Source organism: Periophthalmus magnuspinnatus, chromosome 1, assembly GCF_009829125.3.
Source record: "Periophthalmus magnuspinnatus isolate fPerMag1 chromosome 1, fPerMag1.2.pri, whole genome shotgun sequence".
Taxonomy (NCBI): Eukaryota; Metazoa; Chordata; class Actinopteri; order Gobiiformes; family Gobiidae; genus Periophthalmus; species Periophthalmus magnuspinnatus.
The window spans coordinates 25,336,902-25,356,199 of NC_047126.1; the positions used below are offsets into that span (position 1 = coordinate 25,336,902).

Consider the following 19,298-nt stretch of genomic DNA (forward strand, 5'->3'; position numbering starts at 1 on the left):
ACATAGTACATAATAATGTACTATGTAGAAGATTAGCTAACATCTGTTTATCTGCTGCATGATCTGTGCCTGCTGATCCCCCACAGACGGACCACCTTGTGTCAGAATCTGTCCGAGGTGGGAACCTGTGGAATAGTCTCCCAGTAACCCTGACAGAATGTCCCACGTACAGTTCTTTTTAAGCTCAAATGAAATACTTTGGTTATGGTCAAATAAAAACATGCACTCATCTATAGTGGCAAAGTGATTTTAACTTTTCTATAGAGACATATTTTCCATGTATGGGTAAATATAAAGGGGGTGGGTATAAAATGTAATTTTCTTGAATGGGCCAAACTGACTGAAATAATGGGGACTGTGCAATGAATGGAATGTGCAATGTGCAATTATGGGAACTGTGAAGTGAGTGGAATGTGTAATGTGTGTAATGTGCAATGAGTGGAATGTGCAACTATGGGAACTGCCATTTTTATTTTTTGACCCTTCTGTGACCCCAGCCCTTGGGACTACGGGTGGAAATTAGCCTTTGTCTATAATATGGTGTGTTTACATTCAGGTTGAATCATGTCTGTTCAGTAACATGCATTGTCCCAAACAAACAAATAAATAAATAAATAAAATTAAAATTAAGACTTATACAGCCCCTTTCCAGATACTCAAAGTCACTTTACAATTTCGTGCATTATTCATTCACTCCACACTCAAGGGTGGTAAATTACTATTGTAGCCACAGTTGCCTGCAGGCCAGAGCAGAGTTTTGTCATGACAGAAATGCTAACAACACCCAGCATGCTAACACGCACTTCCTGACTATCAGATCTTTAAAGGCTTTATAGTTAGATGCAGGTTTGTTTTGACCTTAAGTTTAGTTTGCCTCACTTACAGTGCTTCAGACAGAACGGAGCAGAGAAACTCCACATTATTATTATTTTTTAATTTATTATCCGATAGCATTCAAAGCCTGACTAGTTTTAGGACCACAGAAAGAAACTATCAGAACAGTACATGTTGTGATTGGATGAGTTTAGCAGTGGTTTCTGGTCCCAGAGTTTTATCGTGGTTGGGGGTCCAAGTGTGCAGGGGTCTGTGGGTCTGAGTAGGGAGGGGGGCTCTATCACCTGCACAAACATGAGACTATGAGAATATGATCCATTACAAAGAATGAGGAGTTCAGTCTGTCAGCTACAAAGCAACAAGCTGAGCTATATTTGAAAGCATAGACTCTACATTGCCAATGTGTTATTATAATAATGCCTAAAAATGTCATCCAAGCATGTTTGAGTATTTTCATCAGTTTCATCAAAAATAATAATGTGCCAATTTCTAATGCCATTTAGAAATGACCTAAAAGGACTCTCTCTTATCTGAATTGTCACAAACTAAACCCCAGCACCTGCAGCCAATCATTAATCTAGTGCAGGCTTTGCAGCTCAGTGGGTGAATTCTAGGGGTTCCGAATTTTCACATGATGCATAGTCTGTCAGTATATTGACAATGAGAAAAACTTGTATGTGTCCTCAATATGCAAGCAACCCAGGTGCAGTTGTGATTGTAGTCTACATTTTATAACACTGATCTAAGAATAATTTTCAAAAAGTAATGAAACAATAAAATATATATTACGTTCATGGTTCATGTTGTTAATCTGTGCTTTTTTTTTTCTTCTACTTCTCAAAACAAAAATATACTGTATACAGCCCCTAAATAAAATCATGCCTCATCATCATGCTGTGCAGGGTGACAACGTTCAGTGAGGTTTGATTTTCAAAATAAAAGTAAAAATACTAAAATACCACATATTTCTCTAAGTCACAGCATAAAATAGCATTACCATCTCCAAAAGTATATTATAATTTAACAATTTTACAGTGAGAGGTTCCATATTTTGATGTAATTGTACACATTGTTTTTTTATGTCTTTTATTTTAATACCAAACCATTGTTTCCTGTCATGCCGTTAGCTTCGAGTTGCTAGCTTGCCTTCGCCTGGTTGCTAGACAACTCTACAGAAGCGACGTGAAAACAGTAACCTCTCCATGGCAAAAGACAACGGCGTGCCTCAGAAAATGTCTCCTCCAACCGCCCGTAATCCTCAACAACTTTATTTTTAAACCTAAGCATCCAGATCGCTCTCGGTGCATCGACTAGCTAACATCTGTTTAACTGCTGCACGATCTGTGTCTGCCAATGTTTACAGAGCTGTTAGCAAGAGAACGGTAACTAGCCACAAATCTGGGCACTGGCGACTAAAATTTGAAGCAAAATGAGAGAAAGGACACGTTTTGGGGTTTAATCCGGAATTCTGATCCTTGTGAAGATGTCTCTGGAAGCGAGTGATGTCCTGTCAGACTGCGAGGAGCTGGTGAGGACAACGTGACTGTTGTTCTAACAATTATTAACGATTTATCATCATCTATTTATTCTTATAATAACATAATAACTGTGCTTATAGCCATGTTGTATCTTTGGTATTTACATTTTTTGTCTTTTGAATTATCTTCATTATGAATATCTAGAAAGGAACTCATAAATAAAATAAAACACTGCTAAATATCTGGCAGTGGAAAATTAAAATAAAGAGTTTTAGAACAGTTTAAATTTCACTTATTAAAATTTTATAGTTGAGCCTATCAGTATAATTTGTTTACAATTTTCCCTTAAGTACTGATTTCTTTGTTTATGTTGTTCTTCCTAGGTTGAGGAGAGTTTCCGCTTTTCCGATGATTTTCTGGAAAAGGTAACTAACTGAATTGTACCATACCAATTTAAATACAGCCCTGTATTGTATCTGTTTGTGTACGTGAATACATTTGTTTTCTATTTTGCCCTTATTTAGAAAACCACTTGGAAGAGAATGGCCAAGCCTCCTCATTCTCCCAGTAAGCACCATGGAATCCTAAAACATTTTCTATTGGAATATTATTGTGTAGTGAAATTTGACCACAGTTGTATTATGTATCTATTGTTCCGTGTAAAATGAACATAGACAAAATAGGCTTCATCTCAATGCACAGTCTTTTTTTAACAAAAACAGGGTGGGCAGGGTGGGCTGGGTGGGTCAGAGAAAGGCAAAATTGCGGGACCCGCAGGGTGGAAAGAACCCAGAGCAGGCCGATGCCCTCCACTGCGGCTGAGCAGCCGTGATGTGGGACAGGGGGAGAATGACCAGGTGAACAGAAATAAGCATGCATGTAGCTGATCAATGTGAATCAGCTGGCTGCTGGGTTGCTATAGTAATAGAATTCTGTGTTTAAAAACTGTATTTTTATTAAACATCTACTATTTTAAAGTCTTAATCAATCATATTATGTCTTTCCCTGTGCAGAGTCTCCTTACCTGACTAGCCTAAATGTGAACCCGCGTAGGGCAGCAGTAGCAGCCTGGAGACTCCCACGGGCATCTCTAGGGGGCAGCAGAGAGGGCACCCCTGGGGACAGGGACACGGGGCCTGCTCGGTCTGCCTTCCTCAGCAACGGCCATGGTACACACAACACTGTACTAGCACTAACACAACACTAACATTAACACTAACGGATGCTTCACCCACTGTGGAGGGCTCACAGAAAAGACTTTATAGTAAGGAGGGTTCAGGTGATGTTACAATATTATAAACTAGAGTTGTAAAAAATATTGAAAATCAGACACCAATTGATACTAAAACTACTATGGAAACGAGATAATCATTTGAGCAGGTATTGATACTAAAAACTAAAAAGTCACATTCACAGGACAAAAATGAACCTTCCTTGAATAACCTTAGAATTATCTTGAGCTGTATCAGAACAAGTATGAGACCACATAGACTAGTATATGCCCAAGGATCACTGTGGAACCTACCTGGACGACTGTAGGATTACACAGTTATAAGACCACATGGTAATATAAAAGAAAGTAGAATTTTTTTTATGTTGAAAATCACATTCTGTTGTCTAAAGAAAGAGTATTTTTTACTATCATTGTGCTATTGGAAGCATGAGTTTGACATTTTTTCACTTTTATTAACTACCCATTGTTTAAAATAGGAGTAGGTAGAGCGTTTAAAATAGCTTAGTAATAGATTGTAGGTTTTCATGTGTAATTATTGCATTATCTGTATTGTGTGCCCTGTATCACATATTTATAAGCAATAAACAATTCAAAACATTGACTAAACCTGAAATTAAGCAATAGGTCTGAACAGTTTTGGAAAAATATCTAATTTTGATTCTTCTGACATGCCTTGGGATTGCGATTACATTTGCAATTTATGTTCAAAGTTCACACTTTACAAAAAGACTGGCATGTGACCTGATCTGGTTGGTTTACCAGCCCTTAGAAACAGGCACTATACTTTATATACAATAACCTGGGACTAAACCCCGAGTTAAACCAAACAAGTGTGCATTATTCTGTTATCCTTTGAATGGTCAAGTCTTCAAAATGTCCTCAAAGAAAGAACATTTTCAGTATTTTCAAAAATAGTGCGGATTTGATGGTCACATAGCTAATTGTGTAAAATGGACACAAATCTAATGTTGAATTATGAAAACCCATTGTTGTCTCATCTGTCTGTTTTAGATGCGTCCCCGATTATCAAAGCTAAATGTAATGTCTCACCAGAGCTGCTCAAGAAGAACTTCAGAAAACAGCAAAAGCTGCTCCACTCCACGTCCAATGGCAAGTTCATCAGCACACACACAAGAATGGCTTTTACAATGTAGTTTCAGCAACAGTTTAAATCAACCAACTATTATGAATAAGGTTGCTGTGTCATGAAATACCTCTTTCATAATTGACAATATTGTGGTATTTGAAACCAACAAGAGCTCCTCCATATTTTTTTAATCCTTACAGCTTTGCTTGACTCGTCCTGATCATTTCAAATAGTTAAAGATGGGGCCATTATGGAAATTCACTTTTTTGAGCATTCTTTCTATTTTGTATTTGTATGTAATGTAATATACAGAAACACAACAACAGGAACAACAACAAAATACAACTCCAGTTATGTTTTTGATGAGGGAAGAAAATTACAATGTGGTTAAAAGCTCAAAAAGCAGATTTTGGATAAAATGTGCTAGTTTATTACTAAATACCAGTAGTCTTATTTTAAATTAAACCATAATCATTTCAATCAAATTTTGTGTGTTTTAGGCTTCACAGCATCTGACTTCAGAGACAAAGAGGACATGTACGAAGAGATCATCCGCCTCAAGAAGGTAACATAAAAATATTTTATAACTATAAGGCTTGAGGTTAAATGTCAAAAAAATACTGCTGTTAGCAAAATCTGCCATGCTTCTTATAAGTGTGTCAAACATCCATAGAGATGCCTTAGTCCAAACAATATAAAAAGCTAACTATAGAGCAGTGGTATAACCCAATAAGCTGCTGGGTCACTAATGTTAAAGTACTAAAGTATTTGCTGTTGAACTGACTTGAAAGTACTTTTTTACGAATCATGATAAAACATGATAACAATAATAAGCCAACTGCAAGCTTGTTAGAACTGCAGATAGTGTTAAAATAGGTCAAAAGTCAAGCCACAGCAAACTGGTTAACACAGCCTAGGCAGGGCAAGGCAAGTTTATTTGTACAGCACAATTCATACTCAAAGTAATTCAAAGTGCTTTACAGAATAAGAAAGACATTAAAATCACACAAATCAAAACATAAATAATCGGAAATTATCATCATAAAATTAACATTAAAACAGAAGAGTGCAGAATAAAAACCTTTCAGTCATATACACAGCTAAACAACCATTTTGAGCCTGGATTTAAATATTGTCAAAGTAGAGGCCTGTCTCACATCTTCAGGAAGACTGTTCCAGGTTTTAGCTGCATAAAACTGAAACACTGATTCCCCATGTTTAGTCCTGACTCTGGGACCAGCAGGAGGCCAGTCCCTGATTTGAGGGTTTTAGAGAGAGAGAGGTGACTGCTGACACTTTATGTTTTTGTGGGGCAAAGACTATGACTTCAGTCTTGTCTGAGTTTAGTTGGAGAAAGTTGTTTTGCATCCACACACTGATCTGTTGGATGCAGTGGCAGAGTGAATCCACTGGTCCATATTCACCTGTCGCCAGTGAGACATAGATCTGAGTGTCATCTGCAGAGTTGTGTGACACATTATTGCTGTGTATTAACTGGCCTAACGGCAACATGTAGAGATTGACCAACAGGGGTCCCAGGATAGACCCCTGGGGCACCCCACAGGTCAGGGACATTTTGTCATTAGTTGTCATTTTGACATTTAACATTAGGTTCACTGAAACTTCTGTTATGTGACTGCACAATCCCAAACTCATGATGATGTATGACATCTAAACAGTGTGTGTCCTCCTCCAGAGTCTTCAAGCATTCAAGACTGACAACAGGCAAATGAGAGCCAAAGTGCACCGCCTAGAGGAGGACAACGCCAAGCGCGAGAAGCAGATCGAGGAGCTGCTAGATCCCACCAAAGTCAGTTCAGCTAATACAAAGTTGTAATTAGGCACTATACAAAAATACTGAATTGTACATGTTTTTAGAGTGCAGAGTTTGCCCGCAGTTTGGTGGATAAGAAGAGAGAAGGCAGTGTGGTGAGTCAAAGCACATCATAGTTTTAAGTAATAGTACCTAAAGAAACTGTATGTAAGTTTTTGATTTTGAACTTCAGAACGTTGATCCATGCATGTCCCCAGATACTATAAAGACATGATAAAATCAAATATAGCTCTCATTGATGGCAATTGTGATGATTTATTCTTAGTTACAAAAACATTTGACATAACGTCCATGTTGTTTATGTTATAATTTGGTGCTTTGGTTGTCATGACTATTATCCAATCAGAAAGTGGAATAAGCATGTGTCTCTCAGTTGGGTTGCCAGTTTAATTGTTGAAATCCACTTGGCTTAAACCAATTGTCATAAGCCCCAGCACCTGCAGCCAATCATTAATCTAGTGCGGTGCAGTCTCTGCAGCTCAGTGAGTGAATTCTGGAGGTTTTGAGCTTTCACATAAGGCATGACCTGCCCATGTACTGAGAATGAGAAAAACCTATATGTGTCCTCTATCTGCAGGTTAAGACATTGGTAACTCAGGTTCAGTTGTGATTGTAGTACCTTTATTAAAACAGTAAGAATGTAGGCTACATACAGTTGTTGTCATACTCAAAACCTGTTGTAAATGTGTGTGTGGGTGACAGCGGGTGTTCATCACATTGCAGGGACTGTAATCTGTATACACTTCTCTTGCAAACCTTCTATGAGGTAAATCCTTCAATATTAAATCAGCAGCATTGCTCAAAGTTCAGATATCGAGTAACTTATGTTACACAAGTAGTAATTGTGGTTAAGGTCAGGATTACTCTCCAGGAAATGAATGTAAGTTTGTGTAATGTCCTCACAAAGTATGAAGACCTAACTTCTCATGCACACTCGTGTGTGCAGGTGGTGAATGGACTGAAGCAGCGCATACTCAAACTGGAGCAGCAGTGCAGGGAGAAGGAGAGCGCTCACCGGTATGGGATTGGATCAATGGAACTGGATAACAAATCTAACCCTATATCAAAATAATTGGAGTTTATCACAAACAGTGGGCACCATGCAGCTATTCCTTATTAATTATTAGCCCAGGAACACTCCTGGCCAATCTATGGGCCAGGGGCCTTCTGCTAAACTGGCGCAATTGATCATAGGGAATACTTTTTACTGAAAATATACCGGTAACTAATTCTACCACTATAATCTCAATAACACATCATGTTGCACTGTGATAAAGACGTAAAATTTGCGTTTCAAGACTTATTAAAGGTACAGCAACACTGTCAAAACTATGTAAAATGCACCCATCTGAATGACTCTCTGTATTGACCTGTATCATCTGCCCTATGCATCAAATATGTTTCAAAATGTGGCCCTCAGTAAAAAAAAGTTTGGACACTCCTGATGCAGACTTATCCAAATCTCACATTTCTGTTCATCATAATTACATCATTTCTTATAATAACAATGTTGTGGCTTTATATTGTACCCTATTCATGATACTGCCTGCCAATTTGCCCCTCTGACTACCACCAAAAATACACACCACATTTATAAGGTAAAATGTCATGTCTAAGGACACACAAAAATGTTTGCATTGGTCCATACTAACATAAATCCATTATAAATTGACAAGTTATACACTTATGCTCACTATTGCATGGGTTAAATCTGCGGTGGAGAAAATGCTACTTAACATATATAAGTCAGCACATTGGCTCGGCTCCTCAGCCCGCTTTGACCAAAGTATGGTTTTCAATTCAATTCATTTATTTTTGTAACGCCCAAAATCACAACAACAGTTGTCTCGAAGGGCGTTCATGTTTTGATTGATGGGGGGAAACCGGAGTACCCGGAGGAAACCCATCCAGACACGGGGAGAAACATGAAAAACTCCACACAGAAAGGCCTGGGCGACCTGGGGATCGAACCAAACCCTCTTGCTGTGAGGCATGAGTGTTGCCACTCAGCCACCGTGCTACCTACGCACACAAAAAAAACAACAGGAAAAAGTTTTCACTCTTGGGGATCTGTGAAGACATCCCAGTGTGCAGAGGACGGAGTAGCGTCAGACGTTACTCTAAAAATGCTAGATCGGCGGCTGATGCCAGTATCAGTATCGGATCAGGACATCCCTAATGTTTTCTGTTTCCAGTAAACTTCAGAGCGAGTTGAGGACCACCAACCTGGAGGAGCTAAAGATCACCGTGGAGACTTACTTTGAGGAGGTGAGAGCAGCTGTGGAGGGTGTAAGCGCCCTTCAGATTTATTTGTTTGATATTAGAAGTTAAATGGAATTTGTAAAGTAAAAATGTATTGGTCTGTTTTAGATCCAAAGACTCAAGATGCTCCTGGATGCTGCAGAGAAAAGGTACCTCTTTTTTTATCGTGAGTTACATCAAGAAGGGCATCATGCGTAAAAACCTTAGAGTTTAAAATACTATGACTATAAAAAAATATTTGTATTTAAATGGACACGGTCCTGTTTAGGAGTTTGATTTTCATCAAAAAGGTGAGTGACAAACTGAAAAACTGTTGGCTACTGTTAGATAGCTTGTCTGGAATGTTATTTGAGAGGGACTTGTTTACCAGCACAAATCAAGTCAGTTCTTTATGGTCAGATTGTGTCAAATTAAGTCTAACTTGAGTAACAGAGCTTCAGACAGAGCAGTGCCTAAAGTTAGCCCTGAGGAAACTCAGGGAATGTTGATGACATCAGATGCAAAGTATCAATTACATCATCCTATTTGTCCCCCTTGTTTCCTTGTGTGTATGTAGTTGCCGAGCAGAGAGTAAGTGCTCCCAGCGCCAGCAGAGGGTGCTCAACTCCACAGTTCTGCATCTGACAGAGAGAGTGAGCCAGTTGCAGCAGGAGAACAGAGAGCTGAGGGAGGAACTGAGCACAGAGCACCCCGCAGGAGGGCCCACAGGTCAGGTACCCTCACCTCTCACCTGTGTGGTGTACACGTCAGGTACCCTCACAATTTACCTCTCACCTGTGTGTAGTATACACATCAGCTACCTTTACACCGCACCTGTGTGAGGTATACAGGTCAGGTGCCTTCACCTCTCACCTTCAATCTCTCTCCAATCACCATTGGGGGGATATACATGGGTGTCAGCAGAGTTGGGTAGAGTAGCCATAATTGTACTCAAGTAAGAGTAACATTATTTCAAAAATAATTCTCAAGTAGAAGTGCAAAGTAGTGATCTAAAAATTACTCAAGTAAGAGTAAAAGCGTATTTGGCATAATTACTTCTCAAGTAAGAGTAACTTAAAGAGTAACTGTTGGGATGTAACATCTGATGTATAGTTTGAAGTGAATGTTATTGGAAGCACAAAATTTAAATAATACACAAAATGGTATTTTCAAAGGATAGACAAACTAAATCATATCTAAAGGAGCAGTGCAAGAAACAAAAATATAACCTAAAGCTTTTGTCACTTGTAGATTTACTCATAGTAGAAAGAGTGACCTCAACTTTTACTCAAATAAGACTACTGTTACTTGAATAAAAATATTCCTACTTACTGGCTCTGGTAGTCAGCCACTTAGATTGTGTTACTCAATAAAGGTTGTATATAGTTTATTTAACTGAACTGAAAAATTATTTTTCACAATGGGGATCCAATATTAAACATGTTTTGCATATTTCTCTGCAGGTTACCGGGAGTGGAGTAAACAAAGGCTGCTGAGAAGGCTGCTAGAGCTGGAGAGGGTGAGTTCATGTGTGGGTGCTTCTCCATCAGTACATTTAAATAAAATTCCCCTCTCGTCCAATCAGAGGCTGGAAGACAAGAAGAGGCCCGCCCACCGGGAGAAGAGCAGTGTGCTATTGGACCAGGAGGTTCAGACGGCAGCCAGTGAGATGCTAGATAGGACACGGCCGTTTACCATGGCAACAGAGGCAGGGATTGCCGTGGCAACCATGACCGAGGGCGGTGACGGGGAGTCCGCACTGAAAGGATGCCTCAGCCAATGGGAGCAAGAGAGGGCGGAGCTACAGGAGAGACTGAGGAGGAGAGAGTGAGTGGAGAGTTCAGAATGGCTTTGATTAGACTTTCCTAATTTGACTTTTTGAACTAATTATTGGAACTTACAGTTTTTTTTATTTTGTCAAGACCACAGACAAACTCTTGGTTTGGGTCAGTATGCATGTAATCCAGTGGTGTAGTTTCATTAGAGGGATGCACTCTGATTGTGTTGTGATGCGAATGTAGCATTTTAATAACAGGTAACATGGGTATTTAAATATGTTATCTGTTAGCAGTTAATACCCCATAGAAGTAAAATACCCCCCTTTAAGAGCTGCGTATACAATATATAGTATATTTACTGAGGCAAGATACATTTGGTCAAATACATGGGGAAAAAAATGGGTACAGGACCTTTAAAAGCTAATTTCGCATGCAGAGCTATTTTAGACTTTCCATGTTGTAGAGAACCTAGCTAATATTTGATGGCTTCCTTTTAAAGTAAAATGTTGTGTTTCAGAGAGGAGCTAGAGCAGGTGAAGAGGGAAGGAGAAAAGCAAGAGAAAGAGATGGAGGAGTGGAAGAGTGGACAGACCAGTGAACGGGACAAAGAACGCCAGCAGCATAAGTACATGAGGTTTATTTATACCACAGTGACTCTTAAATGTATATGTTTGAATGCAAGTTGTACTACATTAAAAAGGGAATTATGACCACAATTACATAGTATGTGGCCTATTTCCATTTGATTATTGTATTTTTCCAAAACAAATTATGTAAATTTTAGTTTATTTGTTTAGTTTCTATAATGTATATTCATTTAATTAAAGGTGACATAAAATATTTATTGGAAGTCAACATTTCAGTAAATGTAAGATATTTCCAAATATATTTCACACATGTATCTGTATCAATTTAGATTAATAAAACAACAAGATATACCAGAAAGTGGACTATATAAAGGTGCACTATGTAAATTTTCTAGTGGAGGATTTGCCACCTGCTTGTCTCCATGGAGATGATATTATGACTTTGTTTGTTTTATGTATTTATTTGTTTATTTACAGTGGCACAGTGCACATTAATTAACCTGACACATGTAAATATGACAGATCTAGCCATTAAAGGCTAATTTCCAGCTGGAATAGTCTTGGAATAGTCCACATTATGGCATTAAACTTATCTATGACCATGTCGAGAAGCAAATGCCACCACCAGGCCACTTTACAGGTCTTTTGGTCTTTTGTGTAGCTAGACGACCTCACTCAGTGTGCACAGTAAGAAAAAACACCTACAATTGAATAAATGCAAGACAGGTGAAGGAAGTTGTAATTAAATTAAAGTAAAGTAAAGTAAAGTAAAGTAAAGTAAAGTACACGTTCATGGAGACAAAGTCTCCAACTCTCTTCCAAAGGACTTTCCCTTAAAGGCAGTATTATATTGCCAGTAAAAAATAACATATTTTCAGTATGTCTGTGAAATCTTGAACTTGTTTTTGGCAGACAGGAGATGGAGGTTCTGTGGACCAAGCTCCAAAGTATGGAGGAGGAGAGGGAGCGGCAAGCTCTCACCTCTTCCCTCAGCCTCTCACAAGGAGCAGGGGATGAGCCCACTCACAGAGGGGAGCTCCAAAGAGATAGAGGGGAGCCCCTGGGAGACCAGCCTTCAGGGACAGAGGTACGGAGGAAGGATCGAGCAGCGCGCGTCATCCAGAGGGCCTGGAGGTCACACAGGAATATGGTGGGTTTTACAGCTGTTTACAGCTTATTGTTTAGTCATTTTCTTATGTAAAATGATTATGGTTTAAAACAGCATATTATTATGAATAATGGATGGCCTTATTGTAAATCATGACAAAAATATAGGGCGGAAGAGAGACAAACGTACAAATGAAATTATTGGTTAACACTATAACTAACACTATATATATTGGGCACTATTATGCAAAATGAGTTGAGGTTCTACTATGGTATAGCGTTGTTCCCTCATGTCTGTGTAATCTGAAGAAGCGGATCGATGAGCAGTGAAACATCTTCACTCAAAACCTTTTTGTCCAGTTGATTGATTTAATTTTTCTTTTACTACTGTTCCCTCATCAAAAACATATCTGAAGAGGTTTTAGATGCCATCCATCCATGCGTAATCTAGCAATCTCTCTCTATTTAAACCCTTTCTACCCATTTTTCATAAATATACAAAAGCATAAAAGAGCACACTACAACTTCACAAACCTGATGCGACGTGCAATAGTTTCTTTAGTGGAATGCATGCTGATTATGTTGTTATAGTGCTCTAAGAGGGAGTAACAGAGAGCAAAGGGGAGGGGAGACTCAGAATGTCAAAAACAAAAATGCTAATTCAATATTTTAAATTTGTAAAGCATCAGTTACTTTACTTTGTGTAAAACCTTTGTGGGATTGTAATTGAATAAGATAACATAACTATGATAAATGTTTTAAAGGCTTTATAAATATTTGCCAAATGCAAATTATTTATTTTTATGGAAAGGCATAATGTTTTTATTGAATTTGAAATTTCTGAACATGATAAATGACCAAAACTATTGCACATTATTGATTTCAATTTACAAAAATATTTATGTCTGTTGAATATTTGATCAAATGATAAAGTTACAATAAGATATTTGTAGAAATGCTTAACTAACTCAACAACAAAGAACTTAGGTGCAGAAAAGCTCTTCGTCCAGTAGAATAACAGTTATGTAATGACACTTAGCTGGTGTGGACATCAGTACCAGTGCACAGTCAAGTGGTCTGTTAGACACTGGCCTACATTCATCCTCATCTCTTCTTTTTTCTCTCCTGTCTCTTCTGTACTCTCTCCCTCTTCTCTCATTTTTTCTTTTCTCTCTTTCCTTTCCTCTCCTCTTCTATCTCCCCTTTTCATCTCCTCTGCCCCCCCTCTCTCTCCTCACTTTTCTCCTCCCTCTCCTCTCTCTCCTCTTTTCTGTTCTCTCTCCTTTCTCTTCTCTTCTTTATTCTTTCCTCTATTTCTACTCTTCTCTCCCCCCTCTCTCTTTCTCAGGATGTGGTGTTGTTGCAGTCCACACTAAGAGGCCATCTTTACAGACAATCTCAACTCAAGGTGGGACTACAATACAGCTGGACTAAAATAATTTTTTAACCAAAACTTTTTTTTTTTATTAGAAAAACAACATTATAACATAGACCAGTACTGTAAATAGCGTGATATGGGCCCTTCAATAGATCTATGATATTAACTATACCATTAAAGCAAATTAGTGCTAACTTTTACCAACATTGCGTCAAGTATTAACCCATCAGTTTGAGGGTAGTTGGTTCAAATCTCTCCTGAGTGCGTAGTGTCCAATGTCCATCCATGTCTTCTTCTAACCCTAATAATATGTCTTCTCTTCAGTCAGCACAGACCATAGACAACAATGACCCTCTGACAAATGGACTACTGGACCTGAGGAGCCTGATCCTGCTCCAGTCTGTGCTCAGAGGACACCTGTCACGCTCCGGCTGCTCTCCTCACAGGTAACTGCCAACCATGTAATCATCATCAAATTGTATGTTAGAATTTTAACCTCAAAGTATTGATACTTTGGAGCTGATGTCATCAACATTTCATGGGGGTGTGATGCTAACTGTTGGTAATCTGTCTGAAGCTCTGTTACTCAAGTTAGACTTGAATCTGATCTTTGTTTTAACACAATCTAATCAGAAACAGCTGACTGAGCTGGAACTACAACATGAAATTAAAGTCACAGGGTAGCTAGCATTAGACAACCGTTTTTCAAGTCACTCTCACCTTTTTGTTGAAAATCGAACACCAGGACCATGAATGCTCATAGCACAGGCTCCTGAAAATGTGTTGTGTAAATCCATTTTGTATATTAAAATATTTTTGACAGTGTTTGCTAATGTGTGCATTATATCTCCATGGTAACTGCTGAACATTCTACAACAGAGACATGTAGGACACCCCCAGTATGAGGTCACTGTAAACTATCAAGAGGGCTGTGGACGTACAATGCATGCAATACTGTTTTTTATACAACCATCAGCCATCTGTACATGCACAAACATTCATGTACAGATGGACTTCAGATTGTTTTTACACAGTCTCTCACACTTTTCCCAGAGGTGAGTATTTGGAGTGGCAGGACAGGTGTTGGAATCTTCCAAATCACTGAAAGAAACTGGCTTAACTTGAGAGACATGGGACGAGGGATGAATGAAGAGGGTCCTTAGAAGTTTGAGTTTAACCCTGACTGATCATTTTTGATATAGCAAATGAGCCAATGTATCTTGGGGACAACTTCTTTGACTCAACCTTCAGGGGTATGATACATGTAGATAGGCTGAGGTGTGGTGTCAGTCCCCAAAGTTCTTACTTTGTTTGGCTGTATGAAGCAAGGCCTTGCGCTTGTCCAGCCATACCTGACAACATCTCCTCAGGTAGACCTCAACTGAGGGCACTGCCACATCCCTTTTGTCATCAGGGAAGTGGGGGCCGGTAATCTAAGGCTCATTCAAAAGAAGAACAACCAGTGACAGAGGAAACCAGGGAAAATGTGTGAATACTCAACCCAAACCTGTTGAGAACTATATGTTGTAGGATGATCTTCAGCCAGATAACGCAATTCAGCTCTAAGATCCTGATTAGCTCTCTCAACTTGTCTGAGGTTGGTAACCAGATGACAAACTAACTGAAGCAACCCAAGGCATGGCAGAATGCCAGGTAAACTGGGGTCCACAATCAGAGATAATGTCCTGTGGGATTCCATGAACCATAAACACATGCTAGATAAGTAAGTCTGCCATTTCTAAAGAAGAAGGGAGCTTGGGAAGAGCGATAAAATGAACAGACTTAAAGAATTGATCAGCTACAATGAGAATGACTCAGTTACCATTAGAGTGTGAGAGACCCGTGACAATGTCTGTGGCTATGTCAGAACAAGGTCGAGGTGGTACTGCTAGAGGGTGCAACATACCTGCTGGTGGTCGGTTTGCAGATATATTTCTGGCACAGCACTGTTAGCAGGCAAGATAGTTAGCTGGAGTTCTTTTTGTCATACTGCTTGCCACAGTTAACCGTCTTGCCTGCTAACCAGTCGTTGTGTGGATTATGAAGGGTAACCCAACACCAGGGGACATTGAGGAGAGTCGAGTAGATAGAACTGAATAGTCTCATGATGATTTCCTGACAGAATCAGACGAATAGGCTCAGTTTGATGGCTGAAATGGGCAACAAAGTACCATTAAGAGCATTAAATGTTGTTACTTTAAGAATCAGAATCAGAATCACTTTTATTGATCCCCGAAGGGAAATTCTCTTAAGTAGCGGTTTAGTGGAAATGCCAGCTTGCTGTACCAGATATGTGTCGATAAAACATACTAGTTGTTGTTGGCATTATTGTGATCACAAAACTCTGCTTTGGTCTTTTGAGAGTTGTGAAAAGAGCTTATAAGAGCTTCGTGGTGTTGAATAATTAGGGTGCTCAGAATGCATAAGGCCAGTGATTAATGACTTTGGACCTCTGGAAACTGTTTCAAATGAACTACTTCTGTTTTTCATGTTTTTTGACTATAAAGATGAGGTACAATGCCTTTAAAAATAGACCAAAAAGTATTAAATAACAAATTTTTAATGTGTTAATTTGTGTTCCAGCTCAGGGTCAGCAGAGTGGTCAGGATTACATCACAGTCTGACCACAGCAGGACTCCACAGCTCATCACATACACCTGATAGATCAGGTGAGTCTTTATAGTCACCTGGAACATTCATACCCAAGACGAAAATACACTCATTCGGGAGTTTGACAACTTTTAGGAAATTCAAAATTATCATCATCAAATCATCATTCAAAATTAAACAGATTTTTATTTTTAACTTGACCTTTCCTTGTCCCAGATATGAGTTAGACTTGTTCAAATCAAACAATTGTAATGCTGATTTATTCTTAATTTCAAGAACATTGGACATGATAGCCTATTTATTCATGTTATGATTTGATGATTTGGCTCTCAAGACGATTATCCGGTCAGAAAGCAGAAAGAACCTCACATGAGTTTCTCATTTGGGTTGCCAGTTTCAATACTGAAATCCAGTTGTTTAAACCTAAAAGCACTCTGTCTGATCTGAATCATCACTACCTAAACCCCAGCACCTGTAGCCAGTCATGAATCAGTGCTAGTGCAGCCTCTGCAGCTCAGTGATTGAAGGTTCTGAGCTTTCACATGAAGCATACCCTGTCCATATACTGAAAATGAGAAAAACTGTTCTATCTGCAAATCAAGGCAATGGCAAACCAAGTCTGGTTTGGATTGTTTTCACTTTACTCTGAAATGATTTCCGACTTCAATTGAATTTAGTGTTTTGTTCCCAATATTACATGAGATGACGATATACCCATTTACGTATTCATATATATTTTCTTGCAGGTACTGTGGACATAAAACCTGATGAAGACACTGGTGAATTTCCTGCTAAAATGGACCACGGTTAGTTAAATGAGCAAATAAGTGCATACATACATAATCTTTTTAAATCAATACATTTGTTTAATGACCTAATTTAATTGCTAAAGTTAAGTTATTGATAATAAACGGTTTGACCTTTCTATACTACAACATCTGAACAGAAATCGCCACTCGTCAATAACATAAAAACAAAATAAAGAATGAATAAAGGGAGTAAAAATATCAATAACTTAATAATGTTGACCCATGAACTTTTTGCATCAATATATCTGAGCTCGGACAAAGCGAGATCTATTCAAGGACTAAACCACGTTCAGTAGTTGTTTTGACCAAACCAGACTCTAAGGCCATGTTCACACTTTTTAGTTTGAGCCCTGTTTGGTCCTGATGTACACCTTGTTTGGTCCTGCTCTTGTCCTGGTTTAGTGCTGGTTTTCAAGTGGCAGGCGGGTATTTATCACAATGTGGGGAGTAAAAATTGTACACACACTTACATCACAGGCACCATACTGTAAATCCTTTATTATTAGATCAACAATATGGTTTAGATCAGTTGTTCTCAAACTTGTTCTGGAGGTACCTGGACTTCCCTTTAATTCTAGTGTGAACTTAAAGGTGCAAAATTCACTCTTACCATGTTTTAATGTTGTTACCTCCTTAAAAACATACCTGAAGTTGTGATTTGTTTCATTCACACATGTTTGAGTAATTTGAGTAATCTTTTATTATTATTATTATAATAATCATTACTATTATTAATATTATTGATATAATCCTTTATTAGTTGCTCTGTTCCACCCTGTGATGTCATGATTCTAGTGAAGGTGCGTGGAGTTTGAAAACACAGTGGAGCACTTCCACATCATAAGGTGGAACAGTGTTTTCTGTTTGCGAGAAGAATTAGAGGGTTTGTGTGCTAAATATAGTATGTGGGCTCTTTAACTTAGATAACATTTTATCCTTCTCCTATGTGGTTTGAACTTCTGTATCAGTGGTGTAGGTGTCCCACAAAGGTGTTGCAATGCACAATCAAAAATTCAATCAATCAAATCCATTTATTAACTTTTAAAAATACAACACTGTGCAAATGGAGCAAAAATATTACAAGGCTGCAACAATATTTGATCTGTTTTATTTTGGACGACTGAGGGATTACACAGATATACGGCCATGTGGTAATATAAAAAAGTACTAAGATTTAATGTTGAAAATCACATTCTGTTGTCTAAATAAAGAGTTTTTGGTCATGGTCGAGCCTAGTTAAGTTCCATTTTTGGCAATTATACAAATGTGAACTTGCACTAAGGTTAACCATTTCAAAACATTCCCATTACAAAGTCTTATAACACATTTATTGTCTTTTACAGCTCATACAGTTCCTTCATCACAAACAAAATCTGGTGAAGCTTCTGCAGGGGATTCTGATGATTCTGATGACATCATTGTTTCTCCATCTCATCCAATCAGAAGAAGAGAAGTCCTGATCACTTAGGACCAATCAAATATGTCCCTCTACTGCAGTGTCCAATCATGAGACAGGCCTAAACCAGGCACAAACATGTGAATTTATAAAGATATGGTGCACTGTGTAACTTTTTTATGGTAAAGATGAGTGTACTACCGGCTTGTATCCATGGTGATGAATTTGCTTTGCCTGGAATGCTATACAGGATAGCATTGAACTTAACTATCTGTCCACAGATCTGACCTGTAACTTTGCCTGGTGTTGCCCTGTTTGTCTCCATGGAGATAGACAAGTGGCAACAGCAGGTGGCAGATGTTCCCTCACAAAAGTTGCGCAGTGGACCTTTAAGCTCTTAGTTCAAAAAGCCAGTTTTTTATGAGAATGTTTTTTGCCAAAGTGCCTAATGCAATGATGGACAGTTGATTCTCTTAGATGTTGTCCATTTGGAGTCCTCTCTGTGTAAGTTGATTTATACTGCGGGCATTGCCTAAGGGATAACACTGATTTGCCATGTGTGCTTGTAAAAGAATAGATTTCGTACTAATGCACTGCTGAGCCAAACTGAATACATGATTATGCTGCTGTAGGACTGCTTAAAGCCAATACAAACACATTTGAAGTCTGCTATGTCTCCTGATGTGAGTCTGGGATAAAGATAAACAGAGGCTACATGTGATATTCAAAAGGGAGCGTGTGTCTGTGGCACTGGTCTGTATGTAAAGACCATGTGCACACTGACCAGAGCTGAGCACGTTTCCTTCTTTGGTGGTTCCACATTTAATTTGACTGTCATTAGGATTTCCCAATGTGTGTCTTCAGAATTGTAACTGAAGTAGTTTTCTCATACCACAATGACAGACTTGTCGCAGTTGTTTAACAA

The 19,298-nt window shown here is 38.6% G+C and overlaps 1 protein-coding gene across 1 annotated transcript; it reads left to right on the plus strand.

Annotated features, from left to right (window-relative positions):
• The first annotated feature begins 1,995 nt into the window (after positions 1-1,995).
• iqce (IQ motif containing E) lies at positions 1,996-19,073 on the plus strand. Its single transcript, XM_055221871.1, has 21 exons — positions 1,996-2,362; positions 2,696-2,737; positions 2,837-2,879; positions 3,326-3,481; positions 4,558-4,668; positions 5,143-5,198; positions 6,330-6,443; positions 6,512-6,562; positions 7,414-7,484; positions 8,663-8,735; positions 8,838-8,878; positions 9,286-9,437; positions 10,172-10,227; positions 10,294-10,535; positions 11,004-11,111; positions 11,986-12,223; positions 13,529-13,588; positions 13,883-14,004; positions 16,142-16,227; positions 16,915-16,974; positions 18,321-19,073. The coding sequence occupies exons 1-21, from the start codon at positions 2,318-2,320 to the stop codon at positions 18,443-18,445; spliced, it is 2,052 nt and encodes a 683-aa protein (XP_055077846.1). The 5' UTR covers positions 1,996-2,317; the 3' UTR covers positions 18,446-19,073.
• Positions 19,074-19,298: the final 225 nt, after the last annotated feature.